The sequence below is a fragment of the Squalius cephalus genome (assembly GCF_949319135.1).
Source record: "Squalius cephalus genome assembly, chromosome: 8".
In the NCBI taxonomy this organism is placed as follows: domain Eukaryota; kingdom Metazoa; phylum Chordata; class Actinopteri; order Cypriniformes; family Leuciscidae; genus Squalius; species Squalius cephalus.
This window is the reverse complement of record NC_137129.1, coordinates 19493765-19513878: the sequence shown is the minus strand read 5'-3', so window position 1 is coordinate 19513878 and position 20114 is coordinate 19493765. Positions and strand designations below refer to the sequence as shown.

Genomic DNA, 20114 nt, shown 5'->3' with positions numbered 1-20114 from the left:
GCTTCATTTATTTTGTTTATGGCTGACATGCGGCATTGCTATGGCTTAATTGTGGCCCACATCTGGCAAACAGGAGCGGACCGCCCAAGTGCCATCATTCCACGCGGTATGTGGGCCAGATGAAAGTGTCAAGTGTGGGCCGGATCTGGGCCACAGCAACTGTAGTGTCTGGGCCAGATATGGGCCAGTTCTGCTTCATTTGTTTTGTTTATGGCTGACATGCGGCATTGTTATGGCTTAATTGTGGCCCAAATTTGGCAAACAGGAGCGGACCGCCCAAGTGCCATCATTCCACGCGGTATGTGGGCCAGATGAAAGTGTCAAGTGTGGGCCGGATCTGGGCCACACCAATTTTGCTATCTGGGATTAGTGTAGAAAATGTGGACGCAGCTATCAAACTAATCCAGGAAGCTCGAAATGTGTGTGCAAAAGGGAAATTGCGTTTACACAAGTTCATGTCCAACAACAGAACAGTTTTGGAGTCAATTCCTGTCAGCGAAAGAGCCAGCGAAGTTCAGGATGTCGACCTTGGTTCTGGTGAACTCCCAGTTCAGACTGTGCTAGGAGTAAAGTGGAGAGTAAATAGTGACACCTTTTCCTTTAAAGTTGCCCTGGATGAAAAACCAGCAACACGGCGAGGAATCCTCTCCACTGTGGCTTCTGTGTTTGATCCACTAGGCTTCCTGGCTCCCTTCCTCCTATTAGGTAAAAAGGTACTGCAGGAGATGTGCCAAAAGGGCATTGGATGGGATGAACCTCTGCCTGAAGAGTTAATGCCACAATGGACAAGCTGGCTGAACGAGCTGAAGAACCTGCAAAATCTCCAGATTATGAGATGTTTTGCTCCTGAACATCTAGGGACTGTTCAGAGGATCGAACTCCATCACTTTTCAGATGCGAGTAGTCATGGCTATGGTCAGTGCTCATATATCCGAGTGTTGAGTGAAGACAAAGTGCACTGCTCCTTTGTTATTGGCAAGGCAAGGGTTGCACCCACAAAAGTCGTGACCATACCAAGGCTTGAGTTGACAGCTGCGGTGATCTCTTCAGCGGTCAGTAGCATGTTGAAGGAGGAGCTGGAGCTCAAAATTGATGAAGAATATTTCTGGACAGACTCAAATGTAGTCTTAGGCTACATTAACAATGAAGCACGTAGGTTTCACGTGTTTGTGGCGAATCGAGTTCAAAGAATTCGTGAAACAACTGACCCTGCAAAGTGGCATTATATAAACTCGGATCAAAATCCAGCGGATCATGCCTCCAGGGGCCTCAAGGTGTCAGATCTGATTCACTCAAATTGGCTAACGGGACCCAAGTTTCTTTGGGAAAAGGATATTATCACACCTAAGACAACTCCAGAGCTGCTTGTTGGTGATCCTGAAATCAGAACGACACAAGTACTACAAACAAAGATAGTAGAAGATGAGAATTTTTTGGAGAGGTTTAAGCGGTTTTCAAAATGGCACACAGCATTGAAAGTTGTTGCTCGTATCCAGCAATTGGCAAGATACAAAACCGTTCAACCCATAAATGTTGAAGACATGAGAAAGGCCAGTATCGTGCTTGTAAGGTTGGCACAAAAGGATGCCTTTAAAGATGAGATGCAAAAACTGAGTCATGGCAAATTGCCACATTGTCATCCATTGTTCCAACTTGACCCAGTACTGCATGATGGTGTTCTGAGGGTGGGAGGGCGATTGATGAAAGCTTCCTTACCTCTTGACTCGAAACACCCAGCAATCCTCCCGAGAGATAGTGTAGTCACACGTCTTATCTTGGATTGCTGCCATGAAAAAACTCAGCACCAAGGCAGAGGACAGACCCTCAATGAATTGAGAGCGAACGGTTACTGGGTTGTTGGTGGCAGCAAAGTTGTGGCAAATCACATTAAGCAATGTGTTCCATGCAGGCGAAATCGCAGGTCAACAGAGATGCAAAAGATGGCGGATCTACCAGCTAGCCGTGTTGATCCCTCTCCACCATTCTCTTATTGTGGGATGGATTGTTTCGGACCATTTCTCATCAAGCAAGGTCGTAAAGAGCATAAGAGATATGGTCTCATAATCACCTGTTTCTCCTCAAGAGCAGTCCACATAGAGATGCTGGAAGATCTCACAACTGATGCTTTCATAAATGCCTTGCGATGTTTTATAGCTATCCGTGGAGCTGTAAGAGAGATCAGATCGGATCAAGGGACAAATTTTGTTGGGGCGAAAAATGAGCTGACAAAAGCTTTGAAAGAATTGGACAAGGACAGATTGACTGCTTACCTATCCCAGAAGCAATGTGACTTCATAATGAACGTACCTGATGCCAGTCACATGGGAGGGGTTTGGGAAAGGCAGATCAGAACAGTTAGGAGTGTTCTAAGCTGGGTTCTTTCGCAGAGCTCGGGAAGATTGGATGATGCTTCCTTGAGAACTTTCTTCTATGAAGCCATGTCGATCATTAATAGCCGCCCACTCACCACAGATACAATCAATGATCCCAAGGGGCTAGAGCCACTTACCCCAAACCATTTACTCACCATGAAAACCTCTGTTCCTCTGCCTCCACCAGGGAAATTTGTGCAAGAAGACCTGTACGGAAGAAAAAGGTGGCGCAGAGTACAATATCTGACAGAGCAATTTTGGAGTAGATGGAGGAAGGAATTTCTGACAAACATCACTCTCAGACAACGGTGGCATACTCCAAGACGCAATGTGAAGATTGGGGATATCGTCATCGTCAAGGAGGAAGGGGTTCCGCGCAATGAATGGAAACTTGGAAGAGTGCTTGATGTTTGTGAAGATGAAGATGGCCTGGTACGAAAAACCACAATACAAATAGGAAGTAGAAAGTTAGGGAAAGAGGGTCAGCGACTTACTAATCCATCCATTCTTGAACGTCCTATTCACAAATTAGTGGTACTTGTAGAAAACAATTAAATCTTATGCAATGGAACTAATCTCTTTACTCCTACACAAGTTGAGAGTTTGAAGTATTAAGAGTTTAAATATTAGACTTGATGCCAAGAGTCAGAGAACATTCTATTTGGTTCTGAAATTTGGTTTGTGAAATTACTAAATTTATTCAAACTTTTGCAAGTTTACAAGTTCATCATAAATGATAGTAATTTGGTGGGAGTGTAACTGTCAAAGGACATGTTTTTTGTTGATATGTGTATTTATGTTTTTGTTATAAATTAATGTCAATTTGAGTTCATTCAATTTGAAACAATTGCGTTATTCAGAACCCCATATTTATAATGTAAGCCCTTTGAGGTCTTTAAAGTTAGGGGTTCTTTAAGATTTACGTAGAAAACGTGATGTCACATGACCCAGTTTAGTTTGGAACGGGTCTGCGTGAATATGGATGCAGAGAAGCGATGTAATCTGAGAAGGAATTGCCTGATCTGCATGGTTTGAGAGGCGCACACGGTAATTTGCCTTTATTTCAGCATATTTATAGTGTTGTTTAATGTGATGTGCTATTCGTGATGTTCATTGTACTTGTTATATTTCTGTTGCAACATTCACATGTATTTCAACGGACATTGGCTCGAGAGACTTGTTAAGGACTAAGAAATGCATATTTTGATATGTTTTTTATTTCTTGTAGTTTTCACGGTGTCTACAGTGTTTACTGAAGAGAGAGATACAAAATAAACAACAAAGACATCTGTATGAAGCGTGGCCTTCATTTCATCAGACCAATGCAGCTATACAAGGTAAATAAAACTTTTTCACCATTGACGCGAGGATGAAGTTATACTAGAGGTCGTTCTGGCGTTATGCACAACCATGCTATGGTTAGACAAGCAACTATAAAACTTCGAATTTACACAAATGAATTACAACAGACTGAATTACCTGTCGAGAAGAAAGCAGGCAACCTCGGCGTCCGTTTTAAAATCTTTTCTCCTCATGAGCTCTTTCCATCTCCAATATTGACTATGGTCTTGCTGATTTGTCTGTCGCGTTGACGTTTTAATTCTCTCTTTCAAATGTGAGTACGCACGCACGCACGCACGCACGCACACACACACACACACACCACACTATCTTTCAAATCTGCCGGCACTCGCGAGCTCGCGAGTAATCTCCCCCTCGCATTCGTCACGGTGTCACTGAGTGAAAAACCCAAAAGGCGAAGCTTGAATTTACAGGCATGTCCCTCTTTGGCTAATGTAGTTTCAAGATGGAGGGGCAACATGGCGACCGGCATTCGAACCCCTCACCCGTATGTACTTTCAATGGCAGATTATAAACTTGAGAGAATACTTTATTACTTGAAAGAAGTATTTTTTGCTAAGAATCAACTAAAAAAGTTACACAGTGTAGCTTTAAGACAAAATATATTGTTTACAAATGTCATGCATTTTTCAGTCATGGAGATTGTTTCTTGTAAGTATTCCATATAACATTTGAAAATGGTACTACTCTTGCAAATTTCTTATATTTGCATGAAACTTACTGACCTTTGCACAAAGTCATGGGGGTCTACAGGGGTCTTCTCTATTATGCAATTTTTCTTTTTTATTACTTTGTCCTTACTTTGTTCTTACGTGTAAACAAAATGGCTTCCTGATATTTGATTTGGTGGCAAAAGTATTTTTAATGTTAATAGTAAAACTGCTTTACTACTTTTCAAACAACAAACAAAAAACATTTATAATGTATTTAGAATTAAAGAGAAGGCTTACGCAAAACAAGAAAAAGCTAGTCCATTCTAAAGTTAGCGATTCGAGGCTTGTTGCACCTGACTTTTGGGCCTTGTTTACACTGTCAGTGAAATGTGACCCAATTCCGTTTTTTTGCTCATATGTGACACAGATCGGATGTGTTCTATGACAGTGTAAACAGGAAAAAAAAAACGCATGCGTTCAGATATTTTGAAATCGGTCTCAGGCCTCGTTCATATGTGGAAATAAATCAGATATAAATCGGATATGTGCCAATGCGACTGTCATGTAAACAGGCTGATCGGATTTTCTGAGGCATTAGGCAATGTCTCCGCGGTTTAATGATGAGAGCAACCCCGAAGCGCATCTGCAAAGGGACAGGATGGCCCGACAAAAGGTTGTGTCGTCGTATGGAATGTGGACACAAGTTGACACAACATATCAAAGGTTGGCTTGCTCATCCTAAAATTTCGGACCCACTGCTCCTCGTTAAAGCCCGCCACGATCTCATGAAAGTGCGTATTTATAGCACAAAGTTTATTTCTCGCGCCATTTACGCCAAAAATAGTTTTTGCGTGCATATGATATGCAGTTTTCGCGTGTATATGATATGCACTTTATGGCGTGTAATACGCACGCACTCCACACCCCTATTCCTACCCAAGGGGTTTACAGTGCATATCATACACGCAAAAATTATTTTTGGCGTATAAATGGAACGAGAAATCAAATTAGTGGTAGCATACGCACTTTCATGAGATCGTGTTGTATGTTCCCACCAGTCCGAGATCTCTCTCGCAGACAATAACCGAAGCATACGCAGGCTGCAGTGATGGCCCTTTTCATCCTCCTCCGCCTCAAAATCATGGTGATGTTTGGCGAACTTCGCATATATTGCAAAGCTAGCATCAAGCATATTTCGCGTTCGTCCATCTGTGCAAGAACCCCCTTTAAGCATGCGCGACGTTTCAGATAGTATGTCAAGTGTAAACACATGAATCGGATATGGGTCACAGTTTAAAAGAACGTGTAAATGGACGGTAAAAAAAACGGATATAGGCAACAAATCAGAATTGGGCATCAAGACCTGCAATGTAAACGAGGCCCTTTGTCCCAAAAAATCATCAATTGTGTGGTTTCATTATGATTATTTTACTGCTCCCGATGGATTTGGAGCCTCCCTGACTCTTGATCAGGCTGCCTTTGACGGGAAACAGCTAATGAGAGCGAACAAGCTTCACCGACTGGATGTTACGTGCTTTTGTTCTGTGTGGTTAAGATTTGAAAACTGTCTAGTGTGTCCCAGGCTTAGTCAAGCAAAATTCAAGGATTTGACAGATTTTGTTTGGTGAAAACACATGTGGAGTAAACAACCAGAAACAAACACAAAAATGTGAAGAGTGTGAACGCCTAAGGTTGGGCTGTCTGATATTGTATAAGACTTTGTGAATGTGTGTGTGTGAACAGATATCTGTTGGGCGGCTCCATCTGCAGAGGACCACAGTGATCTGGTGTTTTTGTGAAACCTGTCTCCATGGTGACAGTCTTTCACCCTGACCCTGGGACAGGTTCTTCACTCCATTGTCATTCAAGTCGACAAATGCTTGTTGCTTGAGGTCAGTTTTTTTGTTTTATTTATTTATTTATTTATTTATTTATTTATTTATTTATTTTGCAGTAAGGGACTCTGGGTGAATTTTTCAGAGAGAAACAGTGGTTCTGAGGTGAGCCGGACTGTCTTGGACAGACAGTATGGCTCGCTAGCTTTTCTCAGAAACACCCACTATTATCATTCATGAGGATTATACTTCAGGTAATGCACTGCCAGTTGAAAGTGCAGATGGAATTACATACACTACTACTGTCTGAACTATCAAGGTGTTTCAAAACCTAGTTGCTCTGTCTACACAGGCAATATCTTCAAATCACCGAACTTCATCAGTGATTGATTTGAAATGTGTGCCACACAAATGTGATGTTTGCTTATATTAATATAAATTTATAGGTATAATAATTCAGTTTAGGTTACACTTTATTTTAGGGTGATGTTGTGACAGTAATTACACAAATAAGTACTGAGTAATATCAATTAACTGCATGTACTTACTATAGGGTTAGGCTGAGGGTTTTGTTTATGGTTAGTTGCTTGTAATTATGCAAAATTTGCTTTTATTGTTATAGTAATTAGTTGCATTTTAAATTATTGTTTGAGTACACTTTTATTAAGGTGTCCTTATTACAGTGTAATTATATATTTACGTATAGCTAAGTAATATAAATTAACAACATGATGTACTTACTAAAGTAGAGTTAGGAATAGGGTTTGGTTTAGGGTTAGTTCCTTGTATTTATGCATAATTTACATTTATTACTACGGAAAGTACATATACTATGTAACAAGGACACTGTAAAAATAAAGTGTTACAGATTGTTTTATAGTATTATTTTATTAATAACTGCATAATAATAACTGCAAATTAATAAAGTACATATAACTAGTTGATTTAGTAGTTGTAAACATGAATACTACTTGCAAGCAAGCAAGCAAGCAAAATAATGTCATGTCAAGGAACATAGTGATCAGTTAGCAATTTATTTTAGGTTTGCAGAGACTGTCAGCAGTTCTTGCCATGTTTTCAATTGGACTCCATCAGCAATGTGTAAATTTGGCAAACTGAGCATAATCTTCCTGTCTCTAAAGTTCACTGTTACTGTACTATACACCCCAACAGTACGGAATACGGAAAATTGCAAAAGTATATATATCTCAGTGTTTTTAAATATTAATGTAACTTTTAAAAAATGCTGAAAGCATGGCCATCTGTTATCAGTAAATGTATTTTTCCCATCCATAACATGTTACTAACTAGAGTTCTTTGGTCTGATTTCATCCTGGTATGCTTTGGCAATCATTTTAATGTTTGTGGATTATTGTTTTCTTTTCAGGATATTTGATGAATAGAAAATTACAAATAACTGAATTTATTTGATATAAAATAATATATATATATATATATATATATATATATATATATATATATATATATATATATATAAAGTAAAAGTCTTTATTGCCATGCATTGTTTCTGAATAAAAGTTTTAATGTCTTTTTTTTTTTAAATCCCAGACTCCTAAGGAATTGTGATTATCCAGTGCCAGTGTCTTTAAATGGAGCTGTCCGTGGTGCTGATCACTTAGAGCCCTGTCTACATTATTTAAATCTGGGCAGATGGCAATGATTTTAGTGCTATCACAGAGAGTTTTTTCTAATGTGTAGGGAAGAAATTGTACAGCAGGAAAATCAATTGTAAGGTTATTGCGTATTCCACAGCCTCGGGGTGTTTTTTTCAAATGCAGTAATAAAGCTTTTATCAGCCTAAAACAGCATTTTGAACAGAGAGCTTTTAAACTGTCTAGGGCTGCATTTGCCCAACATGATCGTGAAAACCATTGCCACCAATGTTCTCCACGGTCAACTTACTCACGTTACTTGTGGGAGATGCAGCCCAGGTGTCAAACAGAACGTCTCGGTTACGTATGTAACCCTCGTTCCCTGAGTAGGGAACGGAGACGTTACGTCGGATGACGACGAATGGGGTTTCGCTTAGAAATCCTATCATCTTCGAGTATATAAAACGAGCCAATGGCAAAGAAATGCCATGGGTCTGCGGAATTTGCATAGCGTAACTCCGCCCCACGCAGGGGGTATATAAGGAAGTGCGCGAGCAACATGCAGATATGTCTTCGCTGAGGAGCCGAGACTGAACTCAGGCGTTCCAGCGGTACAGCGGAAGTGGCAGGGAGATGTAACGTCTCCGTTCCCTACTCAGGGGTTCCCAGTGTAATCACGCCACCTCTCGACTGTCTTCCAGTGCCCTGCGTAAGTCTGAGCTCCCTGTCGTGAGACTAGCACGGACGAAGGAGTCCTACTTAACACAGGAATACCAAGGTACACTGGGAAGCATATCCAGTGGAAATATGCAATCATGCCCAACCCGAAGGGGGGGACTTAGAATACACATATGACCCCGAAGGGCTGCATACGGAGTAACACTGGGGTGTCCAGCCGCAGGTGGAATATTTCAACCCCAGGGGTGGCAAGGTGGCTTGCCAAGGGAAAGACACATGCTCAAGAGGCTTACAGTGGAATACACATGTGGGGGTCGCCCAGAGGGGGAACCATGCACATGGAGGCACCTAGCCAAGCGCGAAAGCTGCTCAGTTGCAAACTCTGGCGTTGACGTCGTCAGTGCTGGAGGAGACTCAGGGCTTACTAGGCTCACCTGAGGAAAATATCGCACGCATCCCGTCCGTGGAGAGGAATGGCGAGCAAGCGAAGACACCTGAGCAGAATCTCTTACCGGCTAGTTGAAGCGAGTACATGAGAAGAAACTGGCTCCACTCGGAGATTGTAAAATCTCGTGAATGTGTTAGGTGTCGCCCAGCCTGCAGCTCTGCAGATGTCTGTTAGCGAGGCGCCATGCGCTAAAGCCCAAGAGGATGCCACACTCCGGGTGGAGTGGGCCGTCACACCAAGGGGGCATGGTCGACCTTGCTGCTGGTATGCCAAAGCAATGGCGTCCACTATCCAGTGAGACAACCTTTGCTTGGAGAGAGCCTTTCCCTTCAGCTTCCCACCATGACAGACAAAGAGCTGGTCTGAGGTCCTGAAACACTGCGTTCTGTCAACGTAAGCACGGAGTGCGCGTACTGGACAGAGCAGTGCCAAGGCTGGGTCTGCCTCCTCCAAAGGCAGCGCTTGCAGGTTCACCACCTGGTCTCGAAAGGGTGTGGTGGGAACCTTGGGCACATATCCAGGCCGGGGTCTCAGGATCACGTGAGAGTTAGCCGGTCCGAATTCCAGGCACGCTTCGTCAACCGAAAATGCCTGCAGGTCCCCTACCCTCTTGATGGAGGCCAATGCAACCAGGAGTGCTGTCTTCATTGACAGGAACTTAAGCTCCACTGATTGCAGAGGCTCAAAGGGAGCACTCTGCAGGGCAGTTAAAACCACTGAGAGGTCCCAAGAGGGTACGAGGGGAGGACGAGGAGGATTCAGTCTCCTGGCTCCCCTCAGGAACCTGACGATCAGGTCGTGCTTTCCCAAGGACTTACCATCAACTGCGTCGTGATGTGCGACAATGGCGGAAACATACACTTTCAGGGTGGAGGGAGACAGCCTTCGCTCCAACCCTTCTTGCAGGAAGGAAAGCACGACACTGATGGGGCATTTCGTGGGTTCTAGATTTTTAGAAGAACACCAGTTGACGAAGAGGTTCCACTTCAACGCATAGGCATGTCTCGTGGACAATGCTCTAGCGGAAGTGATGGTAGCCACCACCGCTGGTGGTAGGGTACTCAAACCTGCCTCGTCCCGTCCAGGAGCCACACGTGGAGGTTCCAAAGATCGGGACGAGGGTGCCATAAGGTGCCCCGTCCCTGAGAAAGCAGGTCCTTCCTCAGAGGAAGTGGCCAGGGAGGTGCTGTCGCGAGGAGTACTAGTTCTGAGAACCAGGTGCGGTTGGGCCAATACGGGGCAACCAAAATGACCTGCTCCTCGTCCTCCCTGATCTTGCGCAAGGTCTGCGCAAGAAGGCTCACTGGGGGAAACGCATACTTGCGGAGGCCCCGCGGCCAGCTGTGCGCCAGTGCATCCGTGCCGAGCGTGCCCTCGGTCAGGGAATAATACAGGTCGCAGTGGGACGAGTCGTGGGAGGCAAACAGGTCTACCTGTGCGTCCCCGAACTGATCCCAAATCAGCTGAACCGTCTGGGGATGGAGTCGCCAATCTCCAGCGAGAGGCCGAAGCCGAGACAGCTCGTCGGCCGCCTGGTTCAGGTCTCCCGGGATATAAATGGCACGAAGTGACCTCAGATGCTTCTGACTCCATATGAGGAGGTGGTGGGTGAGTTGTGACATACGGCGGGAGCGCAGACCACCTTGACGGTTGATGTACGCTACAGTCGCGATATTGTCCGATCGGACTAGTACGTGTTGACCCCTGAGCAACGCATGGAAGCGGTGCAGAGCAAGACGTACCGCCAACAACTCGAGGCAATTGACATGCCAGAGGCGCTGGGGTCCTGTCCAGGAGCCCGCGGCAGCATGTCCATTGCACATGGCGCCCCAGCCCGTGGTGGAGGCATCTGTTGATACAACAACATGCCTGGAAACTCGTTCCAAGGGCACTCCGGCCCGAAGAAAACTGAGGTTCGACCACGGGGTGAAGGTCTGACAGCAGGTCGGAGTGACTGGGACTCGGAGCGTGCCGTGATGCCATGCCCACCTCGGGACTCGATCGCGAAGCCAAAGCTGAAGTGGTCTCATATGAAGCAACCCGAGCGGCGTGACTGCGGCTGCGGATGCCATATGCCCCAGGAGCCTCTGAAATAGTTTCAGTGGAACCACACTCTTGCCCTCGAACTGACGAAGGCAAGTCAGCAGTGACTGCGCGCGCTCGCTCGTAAGCTGTGCGCACATGGCGACCGAGTCGCTCTCCATACCGAGAAAAGAGATCCTCTGCACTGGGCAGAGTTTGCTCTTCTCCCAGTTGACCCGAAGGCCCAGACGAGCTAGGTGCCGGAGCACTAGGTCCCTGTGTTCGCAAACCTGATCTCGAGAGTGAGCTAGAATCAGCCAGTCGACGAGATAGTTCAGGATGCGAACCCCGTGTTCCCGGAGGGGAACAAGGGCTGCCTCGACGACCTTCGTGAAGACGCGAGGAGACAGGGCTAGCCCGAAAGGGAGAACCGCGTACTGGTATGCCTGCCCCTCGAAAGCAAACCGTAGAAACGGTCTGTGTCGAGGAAGAATGGAGACATGGAAGTAGGCGTCCTTCAGGTCGATCGCTGCAAACCAATCCTGCGGCCGTATGCACTCGAAAATGCGTTTGGCCGTGAGCATCTTGAACGGCATCCTGTGAAGGGAGCGGTTCAAAACGCGCAAGTCGAGGATTGGTCGTAACCCACCGGATTTCTTCGGTACAATGAAGTAGGGGCTGTAAAAGCCGGACCTCATTTCGGCTGGAGGGACAGTCTCGATCGCACCCTTCGCCAGTAAGGTAGCGACCTCCGCTCTCATAACCGGGGCATTGCCACCGACCATAGTGAAGCGGACTCCCCTGAAGCGGGGAGGAGACCACGCGAACTGAATCGCGTAGCCGAGCCTGATGGTCCTCGCGACCCAGCGGGACAGCCTGGGAAGCTCTAACCAGGCTTCCAGGAACTGTACCAGCGGGGTCATACGGACCACAGACGTACCCTCGGTGGTGCAGCGAGGCGGAATGACCGGCCCAGGCGTGGGTGGCATAGCGGCCCGGTGCGGGGGCACGGTCATTAGCCGCGTCCTGCCAGAGGAGGCCAGGGGAGGACCAGCGTCCCACTGGGGCGTGCTCTGGCAGGGAACTGGCGACAGAGGGGGACGAGAGTGGCGAGGCTTGTGAGCGGCGCGCACTGTCATCCGGACACTCTGTGTGCTCAGAGATGGGGGAGTGAGTTCTTTCTTTAACCACATTAGGGTGCTGCCCGTCGTGGGACGAGCAGCGGGGTGGGGAAAACCAAGGATTCTCCCCCGGCCCTCCACCGGGGGAAGGAGCGGCCCTGCTACCGTCTCCTGGGAAGAACTCAACGCCATCTCTGAGCAGCCCGTCTCAGGAGCGCCGCTTGGCCTGGCGTTTAGCGGGGCACGGGGCGGGAGAGGGCTGTGGCGCCTTCCTACGGCGTCCTCCACGACGCGACCCGGATGGAGGCTGCTGCTGGGGCCGTGCGGGAGGGGCGGGAGCCGTAGAAGGGCGCCCTCGGCGGCGAGCAGACTGAGGCACCTGTGCCGACGGCTGGGTGGAGGCAGCAGCTGGCCGTCGGGGCAGGACGTGTTTGAGAGCCTCAGTCTGCTTCTGGGCGGTCGAGAACTGCTGGGCAAAGTCCTCAACCGCCCCGCCGAAGAGGCCAGCCTGGGATATGGGAGTGTCGAGGAAACGGGTTCGCTCGGCCTCACGCATATCGGCCAGGTTGAGCCACAGATGTCTCTCCTGGACCACGCAAGTGGACATCACCTGACCCAGGGAGCGTGCGGTCACCTTCGTTGCTCGGAGAGCAAGGTCGGTGGCGGCACGCAGCTCATCAAAGAGCCCTGGGTCAGTCCTCCCCTCGTGCATGTCACGCAACATCTGGGCCTGGTAGACCTGGAGGCGCCATGTCGCCATGGCATGCAGTGAGGAGGCCGCCAGCCCCGCAGCTCTATAGGCCTTCGCCACAAGGGTGGAGGAGAACCTACAGGCTTTGGAGGGGTGCTTTGGGTCACCGCGGGAAGAAGCACTCTGAGGACACAGTTGCATCGCAACAGAGCGTTCAACCTGGGGAACCCCAGTGTACCCTTTGGCGGCCGCCTGATCGAGAGGAGGCAGGGCGGAGGAGGTTGCCGAGCGATCACGAGAAGACAATGGTGCCTTCCAGGACCTCGTGACCTCCTCATGCACATCCGGGAAGAAAGGCATTGGGGTCGCACGCTGACGAGGATCAGCGGCGGCCCCCAAAAACCAATCGTCCAGCCGCGAGCGCACCGGACCAGGTGGCGGGGACCACTCAAGCCCAATGGCCGCGGCTGCCCGGGAAAGCATGGCAGTCATCTCGGGATCAGACTCGGGCAATGCTGGCACACCCGAAGGTGGCAGCACAGCCGAATCCTCACTTCCCAAGGACTCTTGCCCACCCTGTGATGCAGCGATCGACATCGAATCTTCCTCTGGAGCGCCAAATGAGACCCGCGGCAAGTCAGAGGACTGTACTGTGGGCTCATTTGAAACACTCGCGGGTTGCACGGCGCTAGAGGACGGTGTGGAGCGTGGAATAGTCGGCGCTTTGTCCCACACCGTAATCCTCAGGTCACCCTGGCCGCCAGCCGAAGTACTAGCTCTCGCGGAGCCCGTAGATCGGGGTGCGGATGAGGGGACTCTACCATGAAGGTCATTGAGTCTCGACCGTAACCGTGCGATGGGCATGTTCCCGCAATGGGAACATGACTCATCCACAAACGCTGCCTTAGCGTGCTCTAAGCCCAGACACACAAGACAGCGATTGTGCCCATCAGAGTCAGAAATGAATAGACCGCAACCAGAAGTGCACGGGCGAGGCATCTTTAAAAAGACGTGCCGCGTGCAAGCTCTTTTAGAAAGGAGATTTCTCCACAAATGCTGAAGCGACCAGGGAGAGAACACACAAACACTGGCAAATCACTGCACAGATAAGCAGGGAATGTGCACTCGCTGGAACTCGCTGTCACACCAACACTTGGAGAGAGGCTCGTCTCGAAGAGAATGAAGAGATGAACTCAGGATTGGCTGTGGAGTGAAGTACATCAACTTGGCTCTGAAGCGAAAACATATCTGCATGTTGCTCGCGCACTTCCTTATATACCCCCTGCGTGGGGCGGAGTTACGCTATGCAAATTCCGCAGACCCATGGCATTTCTTTGCCATTGGCTCGTTTTATATACTCGAAGATGATAGGATTTCTAAGCGAAACCCCATTCGTCGTCATCCGACGTAACTCGGAGTGACAACGAAAGGGAACTTGATGTACTGACAAAACTAGAAAATGTAATTAACTTTCATCTCAAAAGATGATTTGTGGGATGGTTATGCGCCCAAGTGTTGTAGAGCTAGAGTGCTTGTTTAAATCATTAACCCTACATATAAGTAATAGTAATAGCAGGGTTTTACCACTAATGAGCAAAGTTTTGTTAATTTATCACCACAATGTCTCTTTCTCTTCTTGTAAGAGCATCTCCGCACTCATGCAGAACAAATGACCTCTCTAAATATACAAAAAAGCTCAACACTGGGCTTACAAACTTGGGTAAAAAGACTTTTTTCTGCGTCTGTTTGGTGCCTGTTTCTGGAGCATTTGCAATTACGTTCTTGCTGTGGGGTGTAAAATTGAAATGCAGGAGGCCTACAGTCGACTCCATCAAATTAAAGCAGCCCACAAACTGAGTCTCACAATTCAACAGCACGATCCCCATCCGCATACAATCTCCTTTCTCCAGCATTCCTGTCAGCATGACTGCACTGCATTTCCCAGAAGTCAGCAGGTAGTGAGACCCACAGTGGGTTGTGGCTCCGAGTGCCCCAGTCCAAACTACTGGAGCAGAATTATGCGGTGCCCACTAACACAAACTTCCAGCAGAGCTAATGGAGTGTCAGCAGGTGAGTGAGGACATGGGAAGAGTGAGAAGGGAAAAAAATAACAGAGCAGAGATGGACACAGGATATTCACTCTTATTCACACCTGAGTGAAGCAACAGATTAAGTAGCAGCACACAGGGCACAAAAGCCAAAGAGAGAAGCCCTTTTTTCTTTCTTCTCCCCCAGAAAATAAATAAATCTGAGACGGTGACCGCTGGGACAGAGAGATAGAGTGATGTATGGACAAAAAGGTCAGCCGCAGGAAGTGGATGTGAGCAAGAACAAGAGAAATGGAAGGAAAAGTGTCAGTGGATAATTGTCTTTCATGATGGCTATTCAGATCAAAAGGAAGTACCCCGAGACTCTGATGAGATGAAATGGCCACCTTTGTTCCTCAATCTGGGTGGGCCAACCTGGTCATACGCCCCCCTCTAGGCTGGAAAAGGTCAGTGAGAATGTGTTTTTTTATGTCTGTAGAGGAACAGAACTTACAGCAGGGGTAGTTTAACAGCACTATATCATCCAGGGCGATGTATCCCTTCTGCTCGGATGAGACTGTGGCTTCAAATACGATCTGCAAGGGAAGATATGAAAAAGTGAGTTGAAAAGAAACAAACAAGGTAAGGCAAAGGGCACAAAACATTTTTACAGTTTTGTGTTACAGTAACGTTTTAAATAACCTTTATCGAATTTTTACCTAAAACAATTATAATGTGAACAAGACATAATGCCTCAGCCTGCTAAGAGCAGGGCTTGAACTGACGACAGCCTCTCTAACAAGGACACCTTTTAAAGCCAGGGAGCTCGGATCCGGGTCACGGCACCGACATAACTGGTCCTACTTGTGCCACTCCAAGCAAGATTTGAACCAGCATCAACATGATTCTCAGTTAATGTGCGATCACATTTAGTGTTGCTCGGCAAAATATCACTGCCGAAATCAAGTAATTTCAATAGGAATCCATGTGAGGTGGAAAAGTTTCCCAATGCAGTTTTCACTTATGTTCAACTTGGTCAAATTGGCCACCGCTGATTGAACAAAAAGCTGCTTGGTTTGCTTCAAACATCACTACACTATTGACAATGGATCTTTTTTGCCTGAAAATGTTGGCCTACATTTTGCCAACCTCACCTTTACACATTTGAATAAAAAAAAAATAAATAAATAAAAGAAAAAACACATCGTCACTTTTTCCTCAAAGTTGCTGTACGGTAACATTTAGTCACATAAATGTTTTTTTTTTTTTTTTTTTTAACCTTATTTTGTAGATTGTGACAGGATTTGTGAATTTTAATAGGTATTTTGGACCCACAAACACACTTCCAGATACATATTCACGCACACACATACATAGAGGCCCGAAGCGCAGAGGACGGAAGGGACGCAAGAATGCCCATATATGGGAAACAGCAGTGTCACCAAAAACCCCCTCAGAGACTATAGATGGTTAATGTCGCAAGACCCTGTCATGAGACTGAGTTCCTCTGGAAAAAACCCAAGCTACTGCATAGGAACAATGTAACCCAGTTCCGTATAAATATAACTGCTTTCTGACTGCTGAGGGCTGCATTTTTGTTTTTAATGTCGATTGCATCCCTAGAGAGAAATTAAAATTTCTTCTAGTCTAATTCTAGCTTAATTTCTTTTGGTTTGAACTGTTCTGCTGTATTATTGTAACTTGGAAAACCTCGGATGAGAACAAGTTGATATTTACTCCTAACTGCTTGAACTGCTTACAAGGTAATTAGTCTTTGTAATATTCACTCATACAGGACTGCCCTGTTGAGATTGAATAAGCTGAAGTTTTATATTCTGTAACATTTTCTTTTGATTTGCTACGAGTATTAATTTTTGTATAATCAGTGTTTAATCTTTTGTATAAATAAAATTTTATTTCTAAAGACAATCACTGTTAAGTCTTACTTCAGCTGCTAAAACAGTTCTAATAGCAAAGGACAGAGCAATTCTATTAATCCTTCTTATAACTGAAGATAACAAGGGTACCAAGAGCGATTCTGCTGGAAGGTAAGCATGAATTTAATTCATATGTCTAGTTAAAAATGATTGTTATTGTTTCTTGGGAGTGTAGGGACTACACCTAGATTTACTGGTATAAATTAGACAAGCAAGTGAGGGAATAATACTTAATCTGACCTGACAGCAAAAGACCACCTTGACACATTGATACTAGGGGTTATTCAGGAAAGTGAGTGTAATACCAGAACTCACCACAAGATACATACGAAAAAAATGCTTTGGTAATATTGTAAACAGTTACTGAAAAATAAACTTGGGTAACACTTTATTTTACATTGTCATTGTTACATACATTACTATAGTATAAATACTATACTATAAATACTATAAATGCAATAAATCATGTATATTTACATGCAACTAACCCTAAACCAAACCAAAACAAAACAAAACTTGTTTATAAAAAAGTTTATATTTGACATTTACATTATAAGTTATTTAATAATAATAAAAAAAAAAAAAGTCAAATTGTGAATTGTCCATTCATTTGTCAGTTCATTCCTTCATTAGTTATGTATTTATGTAGATTGCTGGGGCTAAACTGACCAATAACATATAAGCTTTTGGGTAATGGGACTGGTATTCTAGATAAACACATCGGTTGATATTGATATTGTTTCAAATATATTTATACTGTACTTACATAGAATCTTATGATAACAGCTGTACTATAATCAATAGAATAGAACATCCCTGTGATTGTTATTACACCAGATGCTCCCATTTCACACTATCTCTAAAATCACTGCAGTTGGGTTGTCTCTTGCATTGAAGCATGTGAATGAGCAAAGTGCTTTTTCCTTTCAATTTGTTTTGCTTTTTCATTTTATTCTTGGTGTAAACAGACCTGCATGTGTTATTGTGTGATTGATTGAACTGTGTCTGTTCCCAAACACATTTCTAATGCTACCTCTTATGTTTCAAACAAATAAATTATTCTATGCTCTCTCAATAAACAATACAATCTTGGCTAACTCAAATACATATTTGATCACTTGCATGCAGTTCTGCCTACCCACAAGGTAGCATTTGCTCATCTAAAACGTTATGCCAGAGTTCGCTGAGCTAAAGGCATCATGATTCAGCACTGCAATCTCCCTGTTTTGACCTACCGATGAATTTGACTCAAGACTTGTGCTCTGCTAAGAATACAGATCTTGCTCTCTGGTGGCCAATTACACGGCAAGTACCCCACATCAATCATCCGTTTACACAACCTTTAGCCATTCTGCTAACAAAGGGAAGACTACCTCCCCGGCTGTTTCATTGTTGGACAGGCACACATAGCTGATAGATGTCCTACCGCTCTGAATCAAACAACAAACGTGCTGGCGCCGCTAACAGCCAGCCAATCAAAGCAGAGCTGAAGCTAGCATTGAGTCCTGACAGTGCACTAGGGTTTCTGCGCTCACTGTCCTTATCTCCAGAAACATATTTAGTGATGTTTGCTAAAGCAAGCAGAACTATCACTATTGCTCATGTGTAGAGTTTTGAACAGACCCCTAACCACTTTAAGTATTATACTTCAGGTCATAAGAATCGCTCACAGCACACGCACACCACGTAGCAGCCTGGAAACCACTCAAACTGTGGCAGTGAGGTACATGCAAGCTCCAGGCACATTTCTTTAGAGAAAATAGAATTTTTTTAAAAAAAATTTTTTTAATTCTTATTCTGTGAAAGACATGGAGCACAGAGCGGAGAGAAAAAATCTGAATTATAGAGCGGAGGAGAATCAAACAGTCATTTGCGCAGTAGTGGAGCGGCTAAGTGATATAATCGTTCAGTTTATGATACAAGCGTGAAAATTGGCATGAGCAGTCTCCATGGGTCACTTGACAAGAAAATTGTCCGAGCCACTTGAAATTTCAAGATGGCGGCCATTTTTCAAGATGGCCGACACCTTAGTGGAGCAGTTAAGTGATAGTGGTTTATTTGGTGATACAAGTATGAAAATTGGCATGAGCAGTCTCTGATGGTCACTAGACAATAAGCCACCCACAGCTACTTGAAATTTCAAGATGGCGGCCATTTTTCAAGATGGCCACCACCTTAGTGGAGCAATTAGGCTTAAGAAATCATTTAGTTGGTGATACAAGCATGAAAATTGCCATGAGCTGTCTCAAAGGGTCATTTGACAAGAAACCGCCCACAGCCACTTGAAATTTCAAGATGGCGGCCTTTTTTTTCAAGATTACCACCACCTAAATGGAGCAGTTAAGCGATATAATTGTTTAGTTAGTGACGTAAGCATGCAAATTGGTATGAGCAGTCTCTAAGTGTTGTTTGACAAGAAAACACTCTCAGCCACTTGACATTTCTATTTTCAAGATGGCGACCCCTGGATCCTCAAAAGATCAATTTTCCGACTTTTAACGCATCAAAATACAGTTGTGTTGATTTGTTGATTATAGATAGATTACACAAGAGTGAATATCTGCACTACCAGGGCACACTGGTGATATATCACTGCTGTTAAACTCAGAGTGGGGTTCAATATCAGCTAATTGTAAAGTTAGTATCCCAAATGCTGGATACGTGTGGGGACTGGATACGTGTGGGGACAGGCATTGAAGCGACATCCACAAATGCCGAGCCCATCCGACTGGGGATGGGTTAAAAAGGACGAAGAGTGGAAAGTCTTCTGGACTCCACTTCCACCAGTTGCAGAGAGTTGTTGGGAGTTGACCAAATGTGGGTGCAACAAGGCATGTACTGGAAGGTGTAAGTGCTTCAGATATGGACTCAGTTGCACATGCCTATGTAGTTGCCCCTGCTAGAACCTATTTGCATGTTTCTTTTGCCAGTGTTAGTCCTCTATGTTTTCCGGTGTAGGCCTATGGCTCGGCTTCCCCTCGCCACATCGGCGCATCATGTTTTATTTTGTCACCAGACTATCACTGTGACATTTTCAGTTTAGTTCCTTAGTATTGTTTGAGATACTTTCTGTTTGTCATGGTTCCATGGCTGTGTCAGCCAGAGTCGCTGTTGCCTCTGGATCTGTTCTTATTGACATTCAGTATTAGTCATTGCTCAATTTTTTGTTTGGTGCACTGTCCGTTCAGCACCACAACTGTGCTAATTTATTAATCTTATTTTTGTTTCCCCACCTCTCAGTATTAATATGACATGTTTAATAACTGTTAGTTAAAAAAAAAAAAAAAAAAAAAACTCCCTTGTGACTGTTACCTTGTCGTGGTAAGGGAGCTTGTGTACCTCAATGAACCCTGAG

The 20114-nt window shown here is 45.3% G+C and overlaps 1 protein-coding gene across 4 annotated transcripts in view; it reads right to left on the bottom strand.

The window, feature by feature from the left end:
- Nucleotides 1-20114, bottom strand: part of ptprua (protein tyrosine phosphatase receptor type Ua) — a 582203-nt gene that overhangs the window by 342111 nt on the left and 219978 nt on the right. For all 4 annotated transcript variants that reach the window (XM_079878073.1, XM_079878074.1, XM_079878075.1 and 1 more), the window contains exon 4: nt 15337-15418. In XM_079878073.1, coding sequence (XP_079734199.1) covers nt 15337-15418 — 82 coding nt within the window. The remainder of the gene's footprint in view (nt 1-15336; nt 15419-20114) is intronic.